Consider the following 24,461-nt stretch of genomic DNA (forward strand, 5'->3'; position numbering starts at 1 on the left):
AATCAACCTCCAAAAAAAGCCTCCCAATAGAGTTCTGAGTTTGAGGTGGATTCAGCATCAAAATCAGTGCCAAAAAACTCAGTGTGCACTGACCCTTATTCAAAGAGTTAACTGTGTAGAATGTCTATTTGCAGGTGGGCCTAGGTTCTAGATAGCCATGGTCACACGCCATGACCTAATTTTTGGAGTAAAATATGCATCTCCCACATGTAGCCCTATTAGGAGGAATTTGTTCCTAAATTTTTTTTTTCTATATTCATACAGTTCTCCCCCCCAGAAAAGAATCAGAAAAAATGATTTCAGTCCAATTTGCAAATTAAAAAGTAACCATATTATTATATCCATATTAATTAGGAATAAGTACCTAAATTGACAGTAAGCCTTCATGGTATGTATTTTTGAAAAAAAGAATATAATTTATAAGTTATTCCATGAAATATAAAATAGATATATTATAAATAATATAATTATCCAGTAGTCAGTGTATATTGTATGTGTACTGTATCCCCATAGCAAATTCATAATGAGTATGTGCCCAGAAAATTCTTACTAGATACAGGTAAAACAATATATTTCTTATACCCATAGAATTTGATACTATAAAGTTTCTGGGAATGAAGACATTTATTTAAGGAACATCTGGAGTGAGATTTCTGCTGGAGTAAAGAAACAAAGACACTGGGATATAGGTCAGAAGAATGTACGTAGAAAATTGTCAGCATTTGAAGGGAAATGGTCCATTGTCCAGGCGTGTATTAAAAAGAAGATAAGTAACTATTTTCATAACTAAAACAGTTTCTGTTTTTGTCCTGTTTGGATTATCTCCATTGTCTCCCGAGTACTAGGACAACTGATGTGAACAGTACAGTGAGCGACTGTTTAAGAGCGGGTGCTGCAGAATATTCCAGCTCTCTCCTGTCTGGCTCAAAGGGTAGAGCTTCTGTGGTGATGTAGTCAAATTCTGTGGGGCAGATGTCATCGGTGCAGCCACTGCCACTCCCTGAGCCGCTGGTTTCTTCACCTTTAAGGAAAACACAAAAAAAAACAAACAAACAGCAAATATCAATTCATGTCTAATGGTAGTATCTCATACATACAGTCCTATGAAAAAGTTTGGGCACCCCTATTAATCTTAATCATTTTTAGTTCTAAATATTTTGGTGTTTGCAACAGCCATTTCAGTTTGATATATCTAATAACTGATGGACACAGTAATATTTCAGGATTGAAATGAGGTTTATTGTACTAACAGAAAATGCGCAATATGCATTAAACCAAAATTTGACCGGTGCAAAAATATGGGCACCTCAACAGAAAAGTGACATTAATATTTAGTAGATCCTCCTTTTGCAAAGATAACAGCCTCTAGTTGCTTCCTGTAGCTTTTAATCAGTTCCTGGATCCTGGATGAAGGTATTTTGGACCATTTCTTTCTACAAAACAATTCAAGTTCAGTTAAGTTTGATGGTCGCCGAACATGGACAGCCCGCTCTCAAATGATCTGAAAACAAAGATTGTTCAACATAGTTGTTCAGGGGAAGGATACAAAACGTTGTCTCAGAGATTTAACCTGTCAGTTTCCACTGTGAGGAACATAGTAAGGAAATGGAAGACCACAGGGACAGTTCTTGTTAAGCCCAGAAGTGGCAGGCCAAGAAAAATATCAGAAAGGCAGAGAAGAAGAATGGTGAGAACAGTCAAGGACAATCCACAGACCACCTCCAAAGAGCTGCAGCATCATCTTGCTGCAGATGGTGTCACTGTGCATCGGTAACAATACAGCACACTTTGCACAAGGAGAAGCTGTATGGGAGAGTGATGAGAAAGAAGCCGTTTTTGCACGTACGCCACAAATAGAGTTGCCTGAGGTATGCAAAAGCACATTTGGAGAAGCCAACTTCATTTTGGAAACAAAGATTGAGTTGTTTGGTTATAAAAAAAAGGCGTTATGCATGGCGTCCAAAAAGAAACAGCATTCCAAGAAAAACACTTGCTACCCACTGTAAAATTTGGTGGAGGTTCCATCATGCTTTGGGGCTGTGTGGCCAATGCCGGCACCGGGAATCTTGTTAAAGTTGAGGGTCGCATGGATTCCACTCAGTATCAGCAGATTCTTGAGAATAATGTTCAAGAATCAGTGACGAAGTTGAAGTTACGTCGGGGATGGATATTTCAGCAAGACAATGATCCAAAACACTGCTCCAAATCAACTCAGGCATTCATGCAGAGGAACAATTACAATGTTCTGGAATGGCCATCCCAGTCCCCAGACCTGAATATCATTGAACATCTGTGGGATGATTTGAAGCGGGCTGTCCATGCTCGGCGACCATCTAACTTAACTGAACTTGAATTGTTTGTCCAAAATACCTTTATCCAGGATCCAGGAACTGATTAAAAGCTACAGGAAGCGACTAGAGGCTGTTATCTTTGCAAAAGGAGGATCTACTAAATATTAATGTCACTTTTCTGTTGAAGTGCCCATACTTTTGCACCGGTCAAATTTTGGTTTAATGCATATTGCACATTTTCTGTTAGTACAATAAACCTCATTTCAATCCTGAAATATTACTGTGTCCATCAGTTATTAGATATATCAAACTGAAATGGCTGTTGCAAATACCAAAATATTTAGAACTAAAAATGATTAAGATTAATAGGGGTGCCCAAACTTTTTCATAGGACTGTATGTGTCTTTTCCAACATTCAGCATTATTGAGAGTAATATACAGAATGCTAGTGTTACTGGAGATTAGACCTAGACATGAATAAATGTTCTTTCGTACATGATAGAGGCCATCATTTGATTTATACCAGTGTTTCCTAAATTTTTCAGACTCAGGGCACCCCTGGAAAACAAAATTCCTTGAGGTACCCCTATTCAATAATTTTTACAACACAAAAAACTGCAGTTTTGATGTTTTTTCTTTTTTACCACAGTTTTTGAAATTATAGCTGGAACCATTGCACGGCATTTTTCTGTTGCAGTTGTGATGCAACTGTAACTGCATCACAACTGCTCCATCTGAATACACCCTCAAAACTACACCATCCTCTGCTTTCCACCCAACAATACAAAAAATTCACCTTTTGCTATCACCAAGTTCCCATAGTGGCCCCACATAGTATAATGCTCCCCAGTGGCCCACCAAACAGTACATGCTCCCTAGTGGACCTTAGGCACATAATGATGCTTCCCAATTGCCCCCATAAACCAAACTATGCTCCCCAGTGGTGCCCAGAAACTAATAATACTCCCCGCTGACCTCCAGACATCTAATAATGCTACTCAGGGTCCCTCAGACATCTAATAATGCTCCCCACTGGCTCCCAGGCACTTAATAATGCTCCCCTGTGGCCCCCAAGCAAGTATTGATATTTTTTAGTAGCCCCCAGGCAAGTAATAATGTCCCCCAGTAGCCCACAGACAAGTAATAATTTCTCTCAGTGGCCCCTAGAACCTAGTAATGCTCCCCACTGGCCCCCACACACCTCAGGATGCTCCCGGGCAGCCCCCAGACAACTAATAATGCTTACCAGTGGCCCCAGAAACTAATAATGCTCCTCAGTGGCCACCAGGAAAGTAATAATGTTCTCCAGAAGCTCCCAGTGAAGTAATAGTGTCACTCAGTGGCCCCCTGACAAGTAATAATGTCCCCCTGTGGCCCTTTGACAAGTAATAATGTCCCCCAGTGGCCCCCTGAAAACTAATAATGCCCACAGTGGCCCCCTAAAACTAATAATGCTCCCCAGTAGCCCCCTGACAACTAATAATGTCCCCCAGTGGCCCCACACTGTAGTGTTATGTAAAAATAAAACAAACACCACTTACCCATCCTTCGTCCCCGAATCTCTGCGATCCTCCTCATCTGTAGATTGATGCAGCAGGACTTCAGCAGGCATCACTAGCTGATACCTCAGTAATAGGACCAGAAGCTAAAGCCTTCCTGCTGCGTTGTTTGGCTTAGGATGCCAATGTAGTTAAAATGGCTCAAGTGACCGTTTTCCCAATGGTTTGTCGCAGAACTCCTGGGCTTACAATTAAGGGGTATGATCAGCTTTATTGTTACTGCTAATAACTGCTAATACTACTACTCATAATATCTATACTAAACCACATGTGGACAACTTCAATTCATTTTAATGGAATAGTGTCATGAAGCCCATAATTTATCTGGGTGATAATTGAGCATTTGCGGTCCAAGGTTTTGTCTTGTAGGATATAGAGGGGAAACTGTTTGTTCCACCTCCCACTCTCTTCCTTGACTCTTTTAACCTTACTCTACCTTCATGTTTACTAACAATGCTCTACCCCTGAAATGTGCAGTCCTGTACAGGTTCTGTAAAGTGGATAGGACCTGCCAGGGCCATGAAGCAGCCACATGGCCTACCCCTATGTAAAGTCACTGTGCTGAAAGGTATCCAAAAAAAACAAAAAAGATTGAGGATTTTCAACACTGTTTCTAACTCAGATAGTATATCTATTGGATCACAGGGTGCGTTGTAGCACTGCAAACCACGTATTTCTTGAAAATGATGTATTAAGTATAGTCAAAGTTCACATAAAAAAGTCAGATTATTTTTTACTCTACCTGGAGGGGGACATTGTAAGGAGAATATTGTATAGGGCCACTAGGGCACCATTATATTGTGTGACAGCCACTAAGGGGCATTATACTATGTGGGGGCCATTGAGGGATCATTATAATTTGTGCAGATCAAGTACTTCTAGGTGGTTGTAATGGGGGGGGGGGGCACTTATGAAATCTTTTCACAGGGCCCACCAATGTGTTAAAATGGCCTTGGATGCGGGTCCCACTTCTGGGATCCACATCTATCTCTCACTTCTAAGCAGCATGGGGAGCATTACAGAGATGTATTGAATGGTATTGATGTGAATAAAATTCACTTAGGGTAGAATAGAAAACTCACTATTAGATGCAGAAGTCTGTGTGTATCTTTCTGCTCCTTTCTCTTTCTTTTCATCTCCCTCCTCTTTCCTGTTGCTGCATGGTTTAACTCTCAGAAATTAAATCTTCCTCTAAATGCAATCCTGAGCTGCCTGCCTTGGCATGGACAGGGAATGACGGCTAATACAGGGGATATTCTGTTTTTGGAGACCAAGATGCAGATTTAGCAGAGAATTTGAGTGAGCAGAATTAGGAATACGGAGGTGGACATGAGTCTGATAAACTATTGTAGAATACAAAGTTTCTTAAATTTGCCTGTACTATTGATTTATGCAAAATTTGTTGAAAGGACAGTAACCACTTAAAACTCTCTTTGTTCATAAAAACTTCTACAACTTACTTGTATCTTGGAAATTCACATCATTCCCAGTGAGAGCATTCCTCAGCTTGTTTGTCATTGCCCGTAGTGCCATTATTTGCTGCCTTACAAATGTGTCCGGCCTTGTGATGTCTACATCCACCTCCGGATTATTGATCTGATTTATCAGGCCATCCGTCATGACTTCAGGCAGATACCTGGAAAGTCAAACTGTAGTTAATTTCATAAAAGTCAATTTCTAAGGAAGCGCAGTTCTGGATGACAAGATCCTGCCTTTCTTTTTCAAGGATTTCTTATGTTGGCAACCATTCTGTTTTGGAGCACAGAGGTCAGGCCTTGTCTCTTAGGCAAGCGTCTTCATTTTTCACATTTGGGCATGTGGCAGCGTAGAAGAGAACTAGATAAAAGTCCTTTTAAGTATTACAATAATTTCACAGCAAGTGCACTTGTAAAAATGAAATAAAGAGATTTGATCATGCTATGTATTACTATAATTTGTGGCTGCAGTGGAGAATTCAATGGCTGGGTACATTTTTTAGAAATCCATCTGCTTTCTCCTCTTCTGCTTTCATTTTCCCATCACACAGGATGTAAAGAACATTAATCTGTGTGAGATCACTTATCGTTGTGGAGCTCTCAGTTGCATTTCATGAGAGCGACACAGTTCAATATCATGAATAATTTCTCAGCATGAAAATTTGCTCCATTAAAAACATCTGATAGATTAAATGTTATAATAGCACTTGATTGAATGGATTTATTTTCGCAGGATGCTGCTTTATGATGCTTGTTTTCATTTCTAATGATGAACTGCCCCTTTTCCCAAATATAATCATCACTAATGTTAAAAAAGACCATAGTGAGTAAATCATCTCAAGGACTCTCTATACAAGGTGCCGCTAGTTAGATCGCTGACAAATGAGCAGGCCGGTAAGCACTCTTATTGTTTTTCAAGCTTGAATTTTTCTATTTATCAGTTTTTACCATCTATCAAAGTTTATTGAATTTTGTTAGTCACTTCCATCCGTTATACAGTGCTGTGCAGCCCTTTAGAAACATGTACAATAGCTTATATTTTTATCTGAATCTGCTTCATTTGACCAGTTAATAATATTGCTTTATATAAAAGGGATCAAGGACGATGCGGCTGAAAGGAAAGCGGGGCACTTAGAAAAGTAAAAAGAAAACAAAACACCCAGCCATTAGTCAATCTGTCTTGAGGGTTAGGACTTATATTCACATTTTGTGATCCAGTTTTTAATGACAATATCAGATTTGGATGATAAAGGGTGAGAACCCAGAAATGACAAATTGTACGTCTGATTTAGGTTTTAAAAACGGTATAAAACCATGTTTACAATGGTTTGTTTGGCCCCGATCCAAAACTTTACACTCTTTCTACTGCATGGACACTGTGCTATAATAAGCTTTCCACTTTGTCATTCGTCATATTGTCACCTGTCCTGCTGTATCATCCCTGTGTACTTGTGTCTTGCTCCTGCGAAACCAATAAAAATTGTTTTATATAAAAAATAAAAAAAAGTTCAACTCAAAAGGAAAAAAAGTTGCAACCACAATGTGTCAACATTCTGAACATTTACCTTTATCTAAGGCTGGGTTTGGCACAGAGAACTTTTTTCTCTGCCTCTTTCGGTTTTAAAGCGGCGGACACCTGAGTGTACCATGTATACCACGTATGTGACCGCAGTTCAGATTGTTTTTTTCTCACTGATTTCAGTATTGCTAAGGATAGATGTGAACCCAGCCTTAGCAATACCCCTAATCCTTTGTTTCCACATCTATGATAGATACCACATTCCAATACTGAATTACCGTAGAATCTATCACATATATCATTATACTTACCGAGCTTTGCTGTGACCATTCCAGCACTGGTCTTGGTTGGACTCTCCCCCTGTTATTCTCTCTTCCTTACAGATAGATTGGGGTAAAGTCGACCACATTTTCTTTGAAATCTTCAATCTGTCTTTGATTTCTGTCACCTGTGTAAAAAGATACATATGATAATTATTCTCAAGCATTAAATAAATATACCATGGCCCAGATTTATCCCTGTGATTACAATTAGATACTGTGTTGCACCTTTGACACAATATAGCACATCTTCGGCCATCTGGTCTAGGCTAAAATTTTTAAGACTTACTAAACGTGAGTGTGAATTTTCAACCAACTATTGAATATGAATGAATGTTGTGTTTCTATTCTACCAAAGGTATCCAAATACTTATTGGTAGACAGTGTATATTGTAAAATCCTTAAAGTCAGCTAACTAGATGGTAGTATCAACATAGACTACACAGTCTAAATATATGCTAGATTTATAATCCAGCATCAGAGATTGTGAGAAATCTGGTGAATTTTCTAATTACTTGTCTACGTTTGCATTGTCTAGTTATTAGTATATCTGGGCAGGTTTATGAAACTGTAAAAACATAAAAGAACACAGGCAGTAAAATCTGTCACGCCTAGATTCTTAATATAGTACGGCCTCATTCACTCAACAGAACTCCACAGCAATGTACTACATGTTGTATTAACAGCCAATAAATGGCTACCATAGACTTTAATAGATCTAGTCACATGACTGATGTTTTAATTATCCTTGTGGAAGATCAGAGAAAAAAAAAAAGAATGTGCTATTTCTTGGCATGATTTCAAGGATCACTTTTAGACTTATGTCTGTGACGGATCCATGAAACCACACAGAAAAAAAAGCACTTTACATGTGGCTGAGCGCAGGACACTGTTGTGTGAATGTAGTCTAGGTCTGAGTTATTAATACAGGTAAATTAAAATGAATGATGTCAAACAGTGAATATTGGAGCAGTGGAGTTTGAATGCTGATGTGAATCCAGCCTCAAACCTAAATGAGATTATAACCACATGGCTACCTTCTTTCAAAACCAGACCTACTTTTTTCTATGTGTGGAGTTTGGCATTTCAGGCGACTTCTTTGACTTAAATGGGGCAGATATGTAATACCAGTCACAATCCATTGTTAAATTATTTGGGTCAATTTGGCTGACTATTTAATGTGCATAGAGACCTCCTAACTCTACCCAAATGGCAGATGTAGGTGGAGATAAGTATTGGGCTGTTGTATTTGCCAAATCATTTCGTTTTCAGACCGGTTCACATTTGCATTTGGGTTTAGGTTTGGGAAGTCCACTTGGGGACCCCCAGAATGGAAAACTATATGCATAAAAAAACGGTTGCCTGGGAAACCCACGGACCCCATAGACTATAGCAGAGAGAAAAATCCTACCAGCAGCTTTTTTCTCTCTGCATGTTTCGTGTGGAAACCGAGCAGAAACCACGTGGACCTCATTATAGTCTATGGGGTCTGCGGGTTTCCTTAGTGTAATGTAAAATCAAAATTAAGCGTGGGGAAGCCATTTTGTCTCAATACATGAGGTCAGCTCAGGTAATCTTAAGATCCGCACCAAGCAAATATTCAAGAACGTAAACACCACCTGTTGCCGCTTCTATTTTTAAGTAGTGGGCGTCTCCTTGGAAACCTCCTAATTGAGATGGCCACTCAGAAAGGGGATCTCCAAGAAAGGGGAATGAATAGCATGCACTTGGCATGAGCTGTCTGCGTGCTATCTAGGAATAACCCGCCCACAAGTTATATAAGCATGGTTACGCCATGACACTTCAGTGGTCACTCGGTATTGATGAAGTACAAGGACGCTTGTGCTAAAAATCATCAATATTGATCTGCCATTGAAGCTTGATGGGAACCGATCGGCATCAATGAGGCGTGGCAGAGTGGTAAGTAACTCCTAGTTTATTTGCATTATAAGCTAAGTCAGTCTGTTAATTGCATAATAAACTATGTAATCTGATAAGTGGGTGTGGCCTGTCTTTTTCTTTGTTCTATCACGGAATCCAAAAGAACCTTAGCAATCTTACAGGAATCCAGAGATCCCTGTCAATTTTGCAATACACTTAGGTAATCACTTTTTTATGTGTATAGGTTTCTGCTCGGGAGATCCCCACGCAGACTCCCTGAATGGAAACCCGAACGCAGATGTGAACTTGACCTCAGGGAGGTAACCCGCTGCCAGAGACTTCTCTCTCCTCTCCCTTTCAGTATTCTGTTATTTCAGTAACATGTTACAAAGGCAGTAAAAACTTATTTAAAAGAAAAGCAGCAAGGTCTATATATCTACAATTCCGGAATTTGAAACATTAAATATTATTTTATTATTAAAAATAAAATATTTTTTTATTGGGTAAAATTAATAGATGCATCAATAGAATACAAATGATTGTCTACTGTACGTGGGATGGATGATTGAAGAAGAACCTGATAACACATGACAATGTATTCTTAGGGAGGGTTCACACGATGTCTTTTGGCTCGTAATCTGGCACGTCTACACTGCGGGAGCTTTTGCGGGCTGTATACGCTCCCATTGATTTCAATGGGAGCCGGGATCGTATACGCGGTGCTATTTTGCGGCCGTGATTTTGCGGCCGCGTATACGATCCACGCTCCCATTGAAATCAATGGGAGCGTGAACGGCCTGCAAAAGCTCACGCGGCGTCTACGTGCCACATCACGCTGCACGTAACTCCGTGTGAACTCTCCCTTAGGTGTATTGGCTAGTTTCTGCGCAGACTTTTTCATTTTAGTAGATGTTACAATTATGGGCACAATTTCGGATGTTTTTTTTCTGCAGCAATTTTCACAGGAAGGCTGAACAGTTTTCCTCTGCGGACTTTCTGCCTCTGTTATACCTATACAGAAAATACCAGTATTTCCGTAGGTATAATTGACATGCTGCGATTTACAAAAACAAATTTTTGAATTCCCAGCATTCCTGTTGCGTTTTTTTCCCTACATTGTGCAGATGGGATTAGCCAGAATGCCATCCACTTTGCAGGTAATGTAAAATGCTGAGCTTTTTCAGCTGCGTTTCTGCGACATTCGGCTCCATGCTGTAATTATAAATAATAGATGAAATTATAATAACTAAGCATGAAAAGCCCTACAACTTTCTCTGTTATTTCTGTTTTAGTTCTGAACTGTTGTTAAGATCTCTATTTGCTGACAGTGGTTGAAAACCTTCTTATTTACATCCAGAGACTGAATACTGTACAGAAGAAGTGGATACAATTATATCCAGTCTAGACAATGCTCGGAGAGCTGAACAACGTAGACTCCAAATAGATGAATTGTACCAATCTAGCAGAGATTGTGTGGACGCTGCTCAGAGAATTGAAAGTAAAAGGCTTTTTGTTGCGCAAAATATTCATTTTTAATATCCTGCCCTTACTGTTTTCGTCCATAGAGATGACATGTGGCGAGATGACAATGGGCAGTAACTGCCCACCATGGTGATATGTCATCCACAGTGACATCACTGCAGCAGTGCACCCACAAAAAGTGCAATCTGTTTCACTTTTAGGTTTACACAGTCATGTTGGAAAAATTAATTTTCAGAGATTTATATTGGCTAATGGTGGAAAATCTATTCTGTATTTTATTTGTCTATGTGATGAACACTGCAAGTGCATAAGTATGTATGCTAAAATGTCTAACCTTGCCTTTTATCGTGTATTTAAAGCAGTAAATATGTTCTATGAAAGCAGTGTTTGACCTATGAGGGCAGCCATCCTAAAGCTTAGGTGACAGGGCTTAAGGTTTATTCATATCATTTTATTAATAATATGGCTGGAGCGATAATAGGTACATGAACCAGGACTGAATGTTCTTTGAACTTCACTTCAATCATTATGGGAGATTGGCTCCTAGATGGCTTTTAGTGGATGAGAAGCCTATCATATAATTGAGTACAGTGTATATAAAATGATGATTATCTCTGTAGGCTGCAAACCTCGTGACCGGGATGCAAAAATAAAATCATTCAAGATGAGTGAATCACCTTCATCATGATTTATAGTAGTTTTTTTTTTTCTTAAAGGCATATAGCAAGCATTATTTTCTATTCTAAATTATATCTAGCTCAAGAAAGATGTGGGCTTTTATTCTGTAATATTGTCTGACCTAATATTTAATATATATTTCACTATAATAGGCACTGGTGGGCAGCCAGCTCTGGAATGGTGACAATATGGCGCTCATTGCTCCTTCTATGGCGGATGATGTGTAGATTCTCTGTTAGGCACTCGTGGAGCCCCCTACAGGTCCCCTGCAGTTTCAGTGGTGGAGAAAAGGACACATACACACAGGCTTCACATTGTGCATTTCCTCTTTACTGTAGATGTTTGGATACAGCAGATCATCGCAAGGTATACACAGTGTAATGTTAGCATAACTCGTACAGGTCTCTGGGATGTGGCGGCGAATAACACATTACTACTGTTGCAGAATACACAACCGATTACCTGATGTCTAGGCAGAAGCATCCTTTTTGCAAGCTGTGTACATTGCTCTCCTAGCTTGCCTGACCTTGCTAGACGTTGCCTCCTGCAAGCAGTGCTCCGGTGCCACCTAACCAGTTTGGCTTTGGCGATTACCTGGGATGTTGTCTCTTATGTAGTAGCATACCCGATTTCTACACTTTAACCACATCTGTCCTTTGCTGTGAGGAGGGTACCGGTGTATGTAACAGCTGGCTAGGGCCAGAGAGATGCCAGGGTGTACATCACAGGGTCACATAAAAAAGTCATCAAATGTGGACTGAATGTCCATGGCAGGCAGCAGGAGAACAAGGTCATAAACAAGCCAAAGGGTCAGGACAGGCAGTTCAGATTCACAAGTCAAAGACAGGCAGAGGTCATACACGAAAGAAATGCAGAACAGGATCAATAGCATAGTCAGTAACCAAGACAAGATCTATAAACGAGAATCTAAGAGCAGTGTAAAACCAAGAAACCCTCCCAAAATCTAAAACACAAGATCCAGTATCGCTCGGACACTGTTGTGAGGGCAGAGCAGACTAAAGTAGGTGGTGGATGCTTGCAATCGGCCAAGGAGAGCTCTCAGTTGTACTTGTTAATCTTACAAGTTGCAGGAAGGAGGGTCCTGTCTACCTTATGGGCAGGACTAGCTCATACCTCCCAACCGTCCCGATTTCCACGGGACATTCACAAATTCGGTGTCCTGTCCTGCGATCCCGGTCAGTGTGAGGTATGTCCCGATTTCAACTCATTGGTGTCCGGAGGACACCGATGAGTTGAACATATAAGCGCGTAAAACAGTAGCTGTCACAGCTCAGCTCCTGCCTTACCACTGCGCTCCGGCTTCTGCGAGTGTAGGCGCGATGTGATGACGTCACATCGGGCCTACAACTATGTGAGTGGAGTGAGAGAGCGGTGGGGGAGCGTTGGAAGGTGAGTATAAGTATTTGTTTGTGCTAAACATTGAGGGGAATGTAATGTAGGGGGCCTATGAAACTTGGGGCATATGAGGAGGGGAGGGAGAACGGCATGACACTGGGGCAGATGAGGGGGGGGAAACGGCATGACACTGGGGCAGATGAAGGGGGGGAGAACAGCATGACACGGGCAGATGAAGGGGGGGAACGTCATGGCAAGGCTCTGTGGCAGATGAAGGGGGGGAGAACAGCATGACACGGGCAGATGAAGGGGGGGAACGTCATGGCAAGGCTCTGGGGCAGATGAAGGGGAGGAGAATGGCATGACACGGGCAGATGAAGGGCGGGGGAACGGCATGGCACTGGGGTTATATGAAACTGGGAGAGATGGAGGGGGGAATATAATTTACAGGTGACTGTAGGAAGATTATACTGTGTGGGGGCACATGAAAAATGAATGAACATGGGTGGAGTCAACATAAAAGTGGGCGGAGCTATGTTTGCAGCAGTGTGCACTGCATATTTTGTCCCTCTTTCGTCTCTTCAAAAGTTGGGAGGTATGCTAGCTGCATCACGGCAGAATGGAGAAACAGGAGATGTGCAATGTGAATTAGTGGTAAGGTAGCAGCTGTCTGGTAAGAGGCATAGTAAGCCGGTGAGCACAGTGTCATTGTTACATTGTTCCTGCATGCATTCTGCATCTTGCTCCTTAAGAAACACAGGAAACCCCCTCTTAAATACTAGGCCATCTCCTGTACCACATGTGATGTACGGGGGATTCAGAAGCTCTGGTTTCTTTCCCAACAGCAGTCTTTATTGCAGCAAACAAGCTTACAGGTACAGGTAGTGCTGCTCAGCAGCTCAGCATGTCAAAACAAACAAATGCAAATAAAGACCTATGCCTGTCCGGCAGCTTACTAAACGAGTTCTTCCCTCACTAACCAGGGGTCAGCCTACTGCTGACCTCCTAACAAAACAGGGTTTACAAGTCAACAAGGGGTACACATACCCGACACTTTAACAGCGTCCTTTTTGGCAGAGCTTTCTCAGGTTGGTTGATTGTGTCAGTCTTTCAGTCTCTCTCCTCTCTTTCTCACTAACCAGCACACCTGTGCTACTTACAGAGCTCTGCTGGTCAGTTCCCAAGACTGAAATGGATTGTCCTGCAGGACTAGCCCGAACTTTACTCCAATCCGGGACCTACAAGCTAAATGCCTGTGCATACTGCAACAGTCTTGGGGAAAAATTGCGGTTCTCCCACACTATACCCCTCTCTACTTCACACACAGGAAAGCAACAAATTCTCCCTTGGAGAATGATGTAACTTAGTTTCACCCCTCAAGAATCATTGTATGATCCAGCCTCCAAAAAATGTCAGAACAATGACCTGACATAAGGTGACATATTAATGCATATAACATAACATATCATCAAGTGCAAGTACACCCTAACACATGATATGCCATAACCAATGAACAAGACTATGCCAAGTTGTGGTTCACTAATATGTAAGTGCTTACACTCTACTTATGCTGGGTTCACACTAGCATTCATCAGTCCGTTCTCAGGTTTGCATGCAGAAGACGGAAACCTGTCATGCCGAGTCCGGCCGTGAGCGCCGGTGATCGTTTTATGTTCTCTGCGGCTAAACTGTTTTTTTTTTTAAACCAGGCAGAGAGTACTGCATGTCCGACTCTGTGTCCGTTTAAAGAAAAAAAAGGTTTTGCTGCTGAGAGCATAAAACACTCACCGGCGCTCACGGCCAGACACATTTCAAACCCATTCAAATGAATGGGCTTGAAAGAGTCCTGCAGCTTTCCGTCTCCTGCTCTGTTTTGTGCAGGAAACGGAAACCTGAAAAACAGACTCCTGGGCGCAGATGTGAATGAGCCCTTACAGGCACAGTCCGGACAGGGGTTTAACCCTGTCCTGTACATCTACAGTACCTTACAACATCATACTGTGAAACCAATGATGTCAAACATGAATACTGAAAAAACTTTTGCAAGAGTAATTATAAAGACTACATCAAATCCTAGAGAAATAAAACAAATACAATATGAATGTATATGTATTACACTGTATTGTACTGTGGGCAAATGGTATCCTTACTCCTTCCAACACTTCACTTTGTTGCATCTCATAATATCCAGTACAGTTTATGGGAAAAGCCACGGAGTACTACTTTATAGCTTAGTTTCTAGCCTTGTGAATGCCATGTAAATCCTCTAGATGTCACTATTGTTCAGCAATTGCACACGGAGACTTGCACAGAAAATGTGAAATGTCAGAAGCCGGTTCCATCTCTCTTCTACTACTTCAGCTCCAATCTGACTTCTCATTGTTGATGCCAATAATAAACATGATTGCACAGCAGGTAGAGGAGTGTGAGATCTTATCATAGAGTATAGAGAATATTGTGATGTCAATATTAGGTTATAGTTCTATTCATGCAAATATCTCATCATATCTTGGATTGTCTCAGTTTGTAAAAAAAATATCAGCCTTATTCCATAAACATTATCGCAGGTCAAAACAAAGTAAGAAGGTGAGCAAAACTATAGGATGCAATATTTCTATTTTGGATATAAAGAAGTATTTTAATAAAAATAACCGTGCCAGACTAGGGCCCGATGATGCAGAACACAGCTAAAAAACATTGCATTGGCAGCATTGCAGAGGCCCTGAGATATCATAAATCAACCCCAAAATATGACCCCATTTTAGAATATACACCCCTCATGTAGTATTATTATCATTTTGAGTCCGATAGTGCTTTCCAAAAATTAAAGTTCAAAGTGAAAATTTTTAAAAATAGGCAATTTCAGTGCCCAATATGTTGTGCCTAGTTTGTGTTCCTAAAACATTCCTAAAAGTGGGTTATCTTGAGTACAAACTAGTTGTATATGTGGCTGTAAACTGCTGATAGGGCACATAGGAGGGCTCAGAAGGGAAGGAATTCTGTGCTTGTTAGCTTTTGGAGTAAAGATTTAACAGGACTGGTTTCTTAACAACTTGATGTTTTTGCAGATCCCTGGAGGTGCCAGTAAATTGAAATTCCCCAAGATGTAACAGCATTTTGTAGGGACCATTTTTGGGTTTCTGCTAACATGACAGGGCGTTCAAAAACCAAACAGTTTATGCCCAGAATAATGTACTTAACAATGTCATACAGTATATGAGTATAAACTGCAGTTTGGGCACACAGCCTTGCACACAAGGAAAGGAGTGCTATTTGGTTTTTGGAAATTATGCCACTTTTGCAAAGCCCCTGAATTGCCATTAAAGTGGAATCCGCAAACATGTTATTATTATTATTGCTTATTTACATCGCATCATTAATTCCATGGTGCTTTACATTTGGGGGTTACATACAATTTGGGGGTTACATACAATACACAGAATATACAGGTAAATATAATACTAACAATGACCGACTGTCACAGTGGGGTAGAGGGCCCTGCCCGCAAGGGCTTACAATCTATGAGGGAAGGGGGTAGAGACAGAAGGAGAGGGGGAGACTGTACAGATGGTGCTGTGGTGATAGTGTTATTGGAGGTTGTAGGCCTTCCTGAATAGGTGAGTCTTCAGGGTCTTTTTGAAGCCTGTGATTGTGGGAGGGAGGGGGTCAGTCTTATGTGTCATGGTAAGTAGTTCCAGAGTATGGGGGATGCACGGGAGAAATCTTGGAGGCGGTTGTGTGAGGAGCAGATGAGAGCAGAGCGGAGTAGGAGGTCATTGGAGGATCTGAGGTTATATGTGGGCAGGTAGTGGGAGATTAGGTCAGAGATATATGGAGGGGACAGGTTGTGGATGGCTTTGTATGTTAGCGTTAGTAGCTTGAACTTAATTCACTGGGCTATAGGTAGCCAGTGGAGGGACTGGCAGAGGGGAGCAACCGATGAGGATTGGCGGGTGAGGTGAATGAAACGAGCAGCACAGTTTAGGGTGGATTGGAGGAGGGCGAGGGTGTTAGCTGGCAGTCCATGGAGAAGGGTGTTGCAGTAATCTAGGCAGGAGATTATGAGGGCCTGGACAAGCATTTTAGTAGTTTCAGGGGTGAGGAAGGAGCGGATTCAATGGATGTTCTTTAGCTGGAGGCGGCAGGCTGGAGACATGTGATCCCATTTTGGAAACTACACTCCTCAAAGGATTTATCAAAGGGTGTAAAGAACATTTTTAATTTAGTTTAATTCAGTTTCTAGGAATGGATGCGCAGCTGATAGTAAAAACTGAAAATTGCAAATTGGTGTAGGTGCAAAGCTGTCAGCATAGGCCATGGTCTGCGCAACTGCAGCTTATACTGACTGCAGAGTGTGACCTCTGCCCTCGCACAGGCGCGATGATGTAAGTGAAAAGGAGGAGGACGCCCGGTGGCTCTATATGGGACATCAGGTAAGTATAATTGTGTGTGTGTTGGGTTATTGTGGAGCATTTATTGCTGTGTGGAGAGAGGAGCCACTGTGGAGCATTTAATACTGTGTGGGGAGGAGACTACTGTGGAGCATTCAATACTGTGTGGAGAGGGGGGCTACTGTGGAACATTTAATACTGTGTGGGGAGGGGACTACTGTGGAGCATATATTACTGTGTGGGGGAGGCCTGCTCTGGAGGATATAATACTGGGGGGGCTATTGTGGAGCATATAATACTGTGTGGAGACCACTTCAGGGCAGAAGGTACTCTGTGGCTGCCACTCCATTGCTGCCCCTGCTACCTCTTGTGTCTCCCCCCTACCTCATAGATTGTAAGCTCCTATGAGCAGGGCCCTCAGTCCCATTGTATGAAGAGACTATTTATTTGTAATGTATCTTTTTGTTTGTAATTGAACCCTACAAATTGTACAGTGCTGCGGAATATGTTTGTGCTATATAAATATAATTTATTATTATTTTATCATTAGATTGTACTGTGTGGAGTCCCTTCACTATTTATATCACACAGTATCTGTTTTATAGCAGACATGTGATATTACTACAGGCCGTAATAACATTGCGCAGTCACTATAAAACAGATCCTGTGCGATGTAAATAGTGAACATTAATTGTTCAAAAGTACCAAATGTAGAGACTATTACCTTTCAGTACAAAGCTTTGTGTATTATTTAAGGCTTGGTAAAGCCCCATTCACATGACTATTTTGTGGGTCTGTAACTGTCCGCAATTGTGGATCTGCAGAGTATTATAGTTAAATTGCCGTGTTTGCACTTTGCGATAATTTAGTGGGTTTTGGTTTATAATTTGCGCACTCGGTCTCTAAAAGGTTTGCCATCACTGCTCTAGAAAGTGACCGCATTTTGAAAAATAATTTATTGAGGGACATGGTAAGCATTAGATTTCATAGATGTGAATACACAGAGGATGGTGAAAATCTGTATGGAGTACATTGGGTACACCAAATTCCTCAGTATTTCCTTAGTAGCTCCTATGATTGGGGGGATCATTCTGGGAGTCACTTCTGGTGTATTTTCCCTTGTAAACTCTAAATCTGTGGCGCACTCTGATATACGCTCACACATTTTATACATTTCCTTCTTGTTGCAGCCAGTTTTGACCTAAAGATTTGGTGACTTTTTTTTTTGTATTGTACAAGCTATAGTTTTTTTCTATTTTTGTGGAGATGTAGAATTTTTAAGAGCCATTACAAAACATCAATTCTGGCATTGCTTTTTCACATTTAAAATTTTTTGCCCTTCGCCATACGTAATATGCTAACTTTAATCTATGAGTTGGTACAATTATAGTTATTCCTAATTCCCATAGATTTTTTTATGCGTTATAATTTTGCAAAATAAAAATCCAATTGGAGAAGTAAATTGATTTTGCATCACCATCTTCTAAGAGGCGTAACATTTAATTTTTTTTATTGATGGAGCTGGTTGAGGCCTTTTTTTTTTTATTGTGGGACGAGTTTGCTATTTATTGATACCATATTTGGCTAAATATAATTTTTTGATCACTTTTTATACAATATTTTATCTGGAAGATGGCAAAAGATGGTGGTCTGGTCTTCTTGGACTGTTCTCCATCTAAATGGCATTATTTGGACCCCTTGTCATCTTTATAACGTTATTGCCCCCAACTTGATTGCCCAAGAAGGTCCAAGAAGATGCCAGAGGGCCCCAGAAAAAAACTGAAACACTGAAGGATATCATTGCAAAGTCCAAGAAAGGTGAGTATTTTTTTTTTCTACATTTAAACACTTTTCCCACCTTCTAGTTATACTTTGGGACCTGAGAAGACTTCATAGTATAATTTAAAAAACAAAACAAAAACAAAACACATCTGTACAAACAAATAATCTGGTTGAACCTTGCCTATATTTATGAACTGAACTTTGCAAGGTTTGCTCATCTCTATTCCTTAATATGCAGCTGGTTATCATATTCAAGAAAAGGGAGTGGGTTACACCCCTTTTATATGAAAGTGATGGTTACATTTACTTATCCCGCTATTGGGTTCAAAATGTTAGATTACATTAGTTGAACAAGATAACATCTGATACCCCTGGGGGTCTGCGTTTTCTTTATTTACTGTGATGCTGAGTCTGCAACGCTTGATGGCTTCGATTATGACTGTAAATGTTCACTCATTCATAGCTTCAATTAAAATACACTCAGAGCAGTAGAGGAAGATTGCTGATGCAGTAATCCTGCTCAATAAATAAGTAATCTTAGGATAATTATTTTTGGATTAGGAATGCCTTACTATCAATGCAAAATGTTGGATAAAATGAACATAATAATTTATATTAGCGCTAGAAGTTAGACAATAGTGAGCTGGGATATATTGGGGGCCATGGCTGTTTATATTACTAGATATATTATTATAGATATGTTTCTTTAAATCACACCCTTTTATGGAAAGTTTTCTATATACCTTATTAGGGGAAAGTAGCATCATTCACACCTCATAGCAGCCTATAGTTCTCCTTTCCCCGCCCTAATGCCAACTGTAATCGACACCTTGGTGCTGCTTGCTGATTTCCTGCACATGAGCCTGGTATTTTCTGACTTCTGCCTATATATATACACACATCTATTGAACAAATATATTGTACTGTCTAGAAACTGGATATTGGACTGTCTTGATAACATGTTCCTGGTTTTAAATGTTAGTTTAAGTTTTCTGAGCAGTATATATTTTACGATAGAGAATAAATAGCTGATCAGCGGTCATGACAAGGGACATCTACACCGATCCCTGTGTTATACTCCCTTACCACCACTTTGTGCTACCCTTACACTATCCCAGCATGTAGTCTTACAACCAGACAGATTTTACCAGACAGATTTTACAAGCTTTATTTTCCTATGCCATATATTGTTTTTATTGTGATTTATTGCACTAAACTAAAAAATGTAAAAAGTAACAATATGCATCGTACATAATGCTAAGCCTACAATACATGAGATGTATGTATTGTATATATTACTTAACCATTGTAAAATCTTCCAACTACAGGGCAGCCCATTACATATGTAGTGTAGAAACAAAAAACAAGTAAGTCTCTTGAGGCCTGGGCTCCACATTGCAAAAACATAGTGTATTACAGTACCTGCAAAGTGGATGGGATTCTGGCCAATCCCATCTACACATTTGCAGCAAAAAAACTGCATTTTTGAATATCCCAGCATGAGTGGCAGCCTTGATAGAGAGTTCCTTTTTCACTCTTTTTGTCTGTATCTTCAAGAATCCTCTACACAAGCAACCTAGCACTATGAATTAGCTAACTATATTCAATGGAAGAACGTGCAGACTATTTTCTTTGTGTCTATTTATACGCAGCGCGTATACGCAGTGTAACACGGTCCGTATACGTGGCGTTATACGCCGCGTAAACACACTCAACCCATTGAAATACATTGCAATTAACTTTACGGACCTAAAAATACAGGCGTAGATCGAAACCAAAGAAATCCATTGCAGTCTATGGACAGTGATTTTACGCCTGCATTTTTACAAGCTTGGCGTTACTCTGTGTGAAGGCTCCCTACTACTGTATTATCCATGATACTGTATCACACTGAATTTCCTCATTGTGGGAGTTTTAAAGGATTATCGTATCTTATGTCAATTATACCTATAGAAACACTGGAAATTTCTGTATAAGTATAACAGGGGCAGAATGTCCACAGAGAAAAACTCTGTGAAATCGCAATGAAAAACACTGGAGGTAAAAAAAACACGATGCATTTCTGCCATGTTTTTTCCGCAGCGTTTTTTTGCTCTGCTTCACTACGTGGGGCCTTAGCCTTAAGGAGTTATGCTACAAGGCATTTTATCCGTTATCCATAGGCTAAAAGATAAATCTTTATCGTTTATCCATAGGCTAAAAGATAAATAGCTGATTGGTGATGGTATGGCCACTAAAACCCCCACCGATCCTGCAAACAGGGTTGTTTTACCTCTGTTGTTAATTCGGTTTGAATGCAATTGTGCTGAATGTAGACATACCTCTGCTGGACACAGGAAACATACATGCTCCTATTTATTTCAATGAGAGTGCTGGAGATAGCCAAGCATGGGCGTTTTAATAAATTGGTGGGCCCAGTGCAAAGGTTTATGAAATGCCCCCCCCCCCCCCCCCTACCACCACTTAAACATACCTGACCCCTTGAATAGCAGAAGTGAGTGGATAGAGATGTGTTCAGACAGAATACAACAAGAAGCGTAAAAGTATAAAATCATAGCCGGACACACCTTCTAAGCTGTACCCTATGACTGGAGGATAGTGCAGAACTCTGACTAGATACAGACATTACAGCAGGATTTCACAGAAAGGAGACAATTGCTAATAAAGTGTATAACAAAATTCATTGACACAAATACTGTCAGAAAATTGAAAGTTGTTTGAAAGTTTAATTGTTCTTTAAAACCAATTATTTGGATCCCTCCCCAAAAATAAACGGAAAAAAAAAATGATACTGCATTACTTTTAGAGGACAAGGTCTAAAACAGCTGAAAAAATGAATTCCCAGAATTCTTAAACATAGTAACAGAAGACGCTGCACCATTCTCTGTTGCGGTAGATCTAGGTGCCTGGCATGGATTTATGTAAGGAATACAGCCAAGATTTTAAGGACTGATTTTTTTCTCTGAGTGTTGCAAGGTGAAAAGTTATATATAGTACACAGTAGACTAATAAGTTTTGTCTAAGCTTGTCGAACTTCTTCAAGTCTTTTTTCTATTGGCAGATATGAACAATGAGATACATGACCCAGAATAATCCATCTCAACACTTTAGTAGGTTTTAGAAAAGTTCCTCTACATGAGCCGACCAAACAGTATATAATAGGTACAACATATCTGTGCACTTTTAATCAAAGTTCTTTTGGTTGAAAGAATTTGTGCATTGACTGACACTTTAGCTACTGTATTTCTATAAAAAACACCAAAATATAGAGGTAGAACGAAGTTCATACCTAGTAGCAAATAGTTCACAGAAAATACCTCCGCATTTTCTCTGAAATATGTAGCTCTTTACTCAACTAGAATGACATTCAATTGACACCTTTTAAGTTTTTCTCTAGGCTTGGTATCCTGTTATTTTAAGGTTTTATGGAAAATAAGGCAATAAATGTCCTTTTTAGAATTCTCTTGGTGGTTTTTGAAATGTGTGAGCTGATAGAGATTATTCCAATGCAGAAATACAAAGTTCAGAGGCACAGGACACACAATTACTTTCTCAGCATTGTTATAAGTTTTTCTTTCCTATATATCAATAAATATTCAAGATATGACTCGAGTGCACTCATCACATTGTCATGAAAATATATTTTTCACCTATCGCTGCTTCCCAGTAGAAATGGACAGGAGGGATATATACTGAGAGCTTATAATTGCTATTCATCCTTCACAGTCAATTGCAGTTTCCCTACAGAATCTGTGTCCTTTCATGTGTGCCCCAACATTTTCCATGTCAAGTTTCAGAGATTGACCTTTACATCTAAACTAATGACTGTGGTTCTTGCTAAGTTCTTTTGTATCCTACAGTCCTTCACAATTCTGCTACTGTACCTATACCACCGCTAGAACTAGATATACATTACCTGTTTTAAAGGGCTAACTAGGAGGATGGCCACAGAAATGTCAAAGAGACATGCTATTTCTACAGTGTTTACTAAGGTCATAGAAAGCTATAATAATTAAGCTTTGTTCCTGCCACTCAAAATCTCTCTCTGTGAAAAGTAAGAATATGTGAGAAATAATAATTCAGCAAGAGAACAGGCAAAATGTAGTACAGAGAACAAATGCTTAAAGGGCGCTGCTAAACCTCTTAGGAGTTTTGAGGCCTCTATTCAGCCACAAATGCCTTATAGGGAGGGCAATTAATTGTTTCTGCCCATATAAACTTTAACCCCTTCTTGCTCAATGCTGAACTATTACATTACTCAGCTTCATTATAATATGGTGCTGTTCTGTAGCAGGAACAGGGGCTGGAACTGCACATGGCTTTTGGGGACTAGCTGCAGGAGTCAGAAAATACTCAGAGTAAGACAGCTTAACCTCTTCCAAAGTCATGATCAACTGCGATCACGACATCTGAGTGGTCAGGGGGTCACAGTGCCCCTTCTTTAACCCCTTAGAATCGGGGGATTCTGAAGAGTTGCCATGGCAGCTAGGATGCCAATGAAGGACCTCTTACATTATTAGTCTTAGGCCTAGTTTACATCGGCATTCGGTATTTCGTTCAGGGAGTCCGCATGGGGAGCCCCCGAATAGAATACCGAACGCATTGACAAGTGGTGAGCTTATGAAAGCACACGGACCACATAGACTATAATGGGGTCCTTGTGTTTTCTGCGTGTTGTCTACACGAGTCATGTGGAGAGGAAAGAACTTCATGAACTACTTTCCCCTCCGCATGACTCGTAAGACACAGCCTGGAAAACACACGGACCCCATTATAGTCTATGGGGTCCATGTGCTTTCATTACTCACATCTTATCAATGCATTCTGTATTCTGTTCAGGGGGTCCCCATGCATACTTCCCACATGGAATACCAAACGCAGATGTGAACCAGGCCCTAGAAAGTCTAGGTACCATGTACTGAAGTAAAGGAGTATTATTATATACAGTCCTATGAAAAAGTTTGGGCACCCCTATTAATCTTAATCATTTTTTGTTCTAAATATTTTGGTGTTTGCAACAGCCATTTCAGTTTGATATATTTAATAACTGATGGACACAGTAATATTTCAGGATTGAAATGAGGTTTATTGTACTAACAGAAAATGTGCAATATGCATTAAACCAAAATTTGACCGGTGCAAAAGTATGGGCACCCTTATCATTTTATTGATTTGAATTCCCCTAACTACTTTTTACTGACTTACTGAAGCACAAAATTGGTTTTGTAACCTCAGTGAGCTTTGAACTTCATAGCCAGATGTATCCAATCATAAGAAAAGGTATTTAAGGTGGCCAATTGCAAGTTGATCTCCTATTTGAATCTCCTCTGAAGAGTGGCATCATGGGCTACTCAAAACAACTCTCAAATGATCTGAAAACAAAGATTGTTCAACATAGTTGTTCAGGGGAAGGATACAAAAAGTTGTCTCAGAGATTTAACCTGTCAGTTTCCACTGTGAGGAACATAGTAAGGAAATGGAAGACCACAGGGACAGTTCTTGTTAAGCCCAGAAGTGGCAGGCCAAGAAAAATATCAGAAAGGCAGAGAAGAAGAATGGTGAGAACAGTCAAGGACAATCCACAGACCACCTCCAAAGAGCTGCAGCATCATCTTGCTGCAGATGGTGTCACTGTGCATCGGTCAACTATACAGCGCACTTTGCACAAATAGAAGCTGTATGGGAGAGTGATGAGAAAGAAGCCGTTTCTGCACGTACGCCACAAAT

General features: G+C 40.3%; 1 protein-coding gene across 1 annotated transcript in view; it reads right to left on the reverse strand.

Moving 5' to 3' along the window:
- Window positions 1-614: 614 nt before the first annotated feature.
- The window catches only part of GPC6 (glypican 6), a 552,892-nt gene continuing 529,045 nt past the window's right edge, over window positions 615-24,461 (reverse strand). Inside the window, exons 8-10 of the mRNA XM_075265383.1 lie at window positions 7,156-7,292; window positions 5,311-5,486; window positions 615-1,021 (exon numbers count right to left, since the gene is read on the reverse strand). Of these exons, the coding sequence (XP_075121484.1) occupies window positions 819-1,021; window positions 5,311-5,486; window positions 7,156-7,292 (516 nt within the window). The 3' untranslated portion in view covers window positions 615-818. The remainder of the gene's footprint in view (window positions 1,022-5,310; window positions 5,487-7,155; window positions 7,293-24,461) is intronic.

The sequence above is a fragment of the Leptodactylus fuscus genome, chromosome 2 (genome assembly GCF_031893055.1).
Source record: "Leptodactylus fuscus isolate aLepFus1 chromosome 2, aLepFus1.hap2, whole genome shotgun sequence".
NCBI lineage: Eukaryota > Metazoa > Chordata > Amphibia > Anura > Leptodactylidae > Leptodactylus > Leptodactylus fuscus.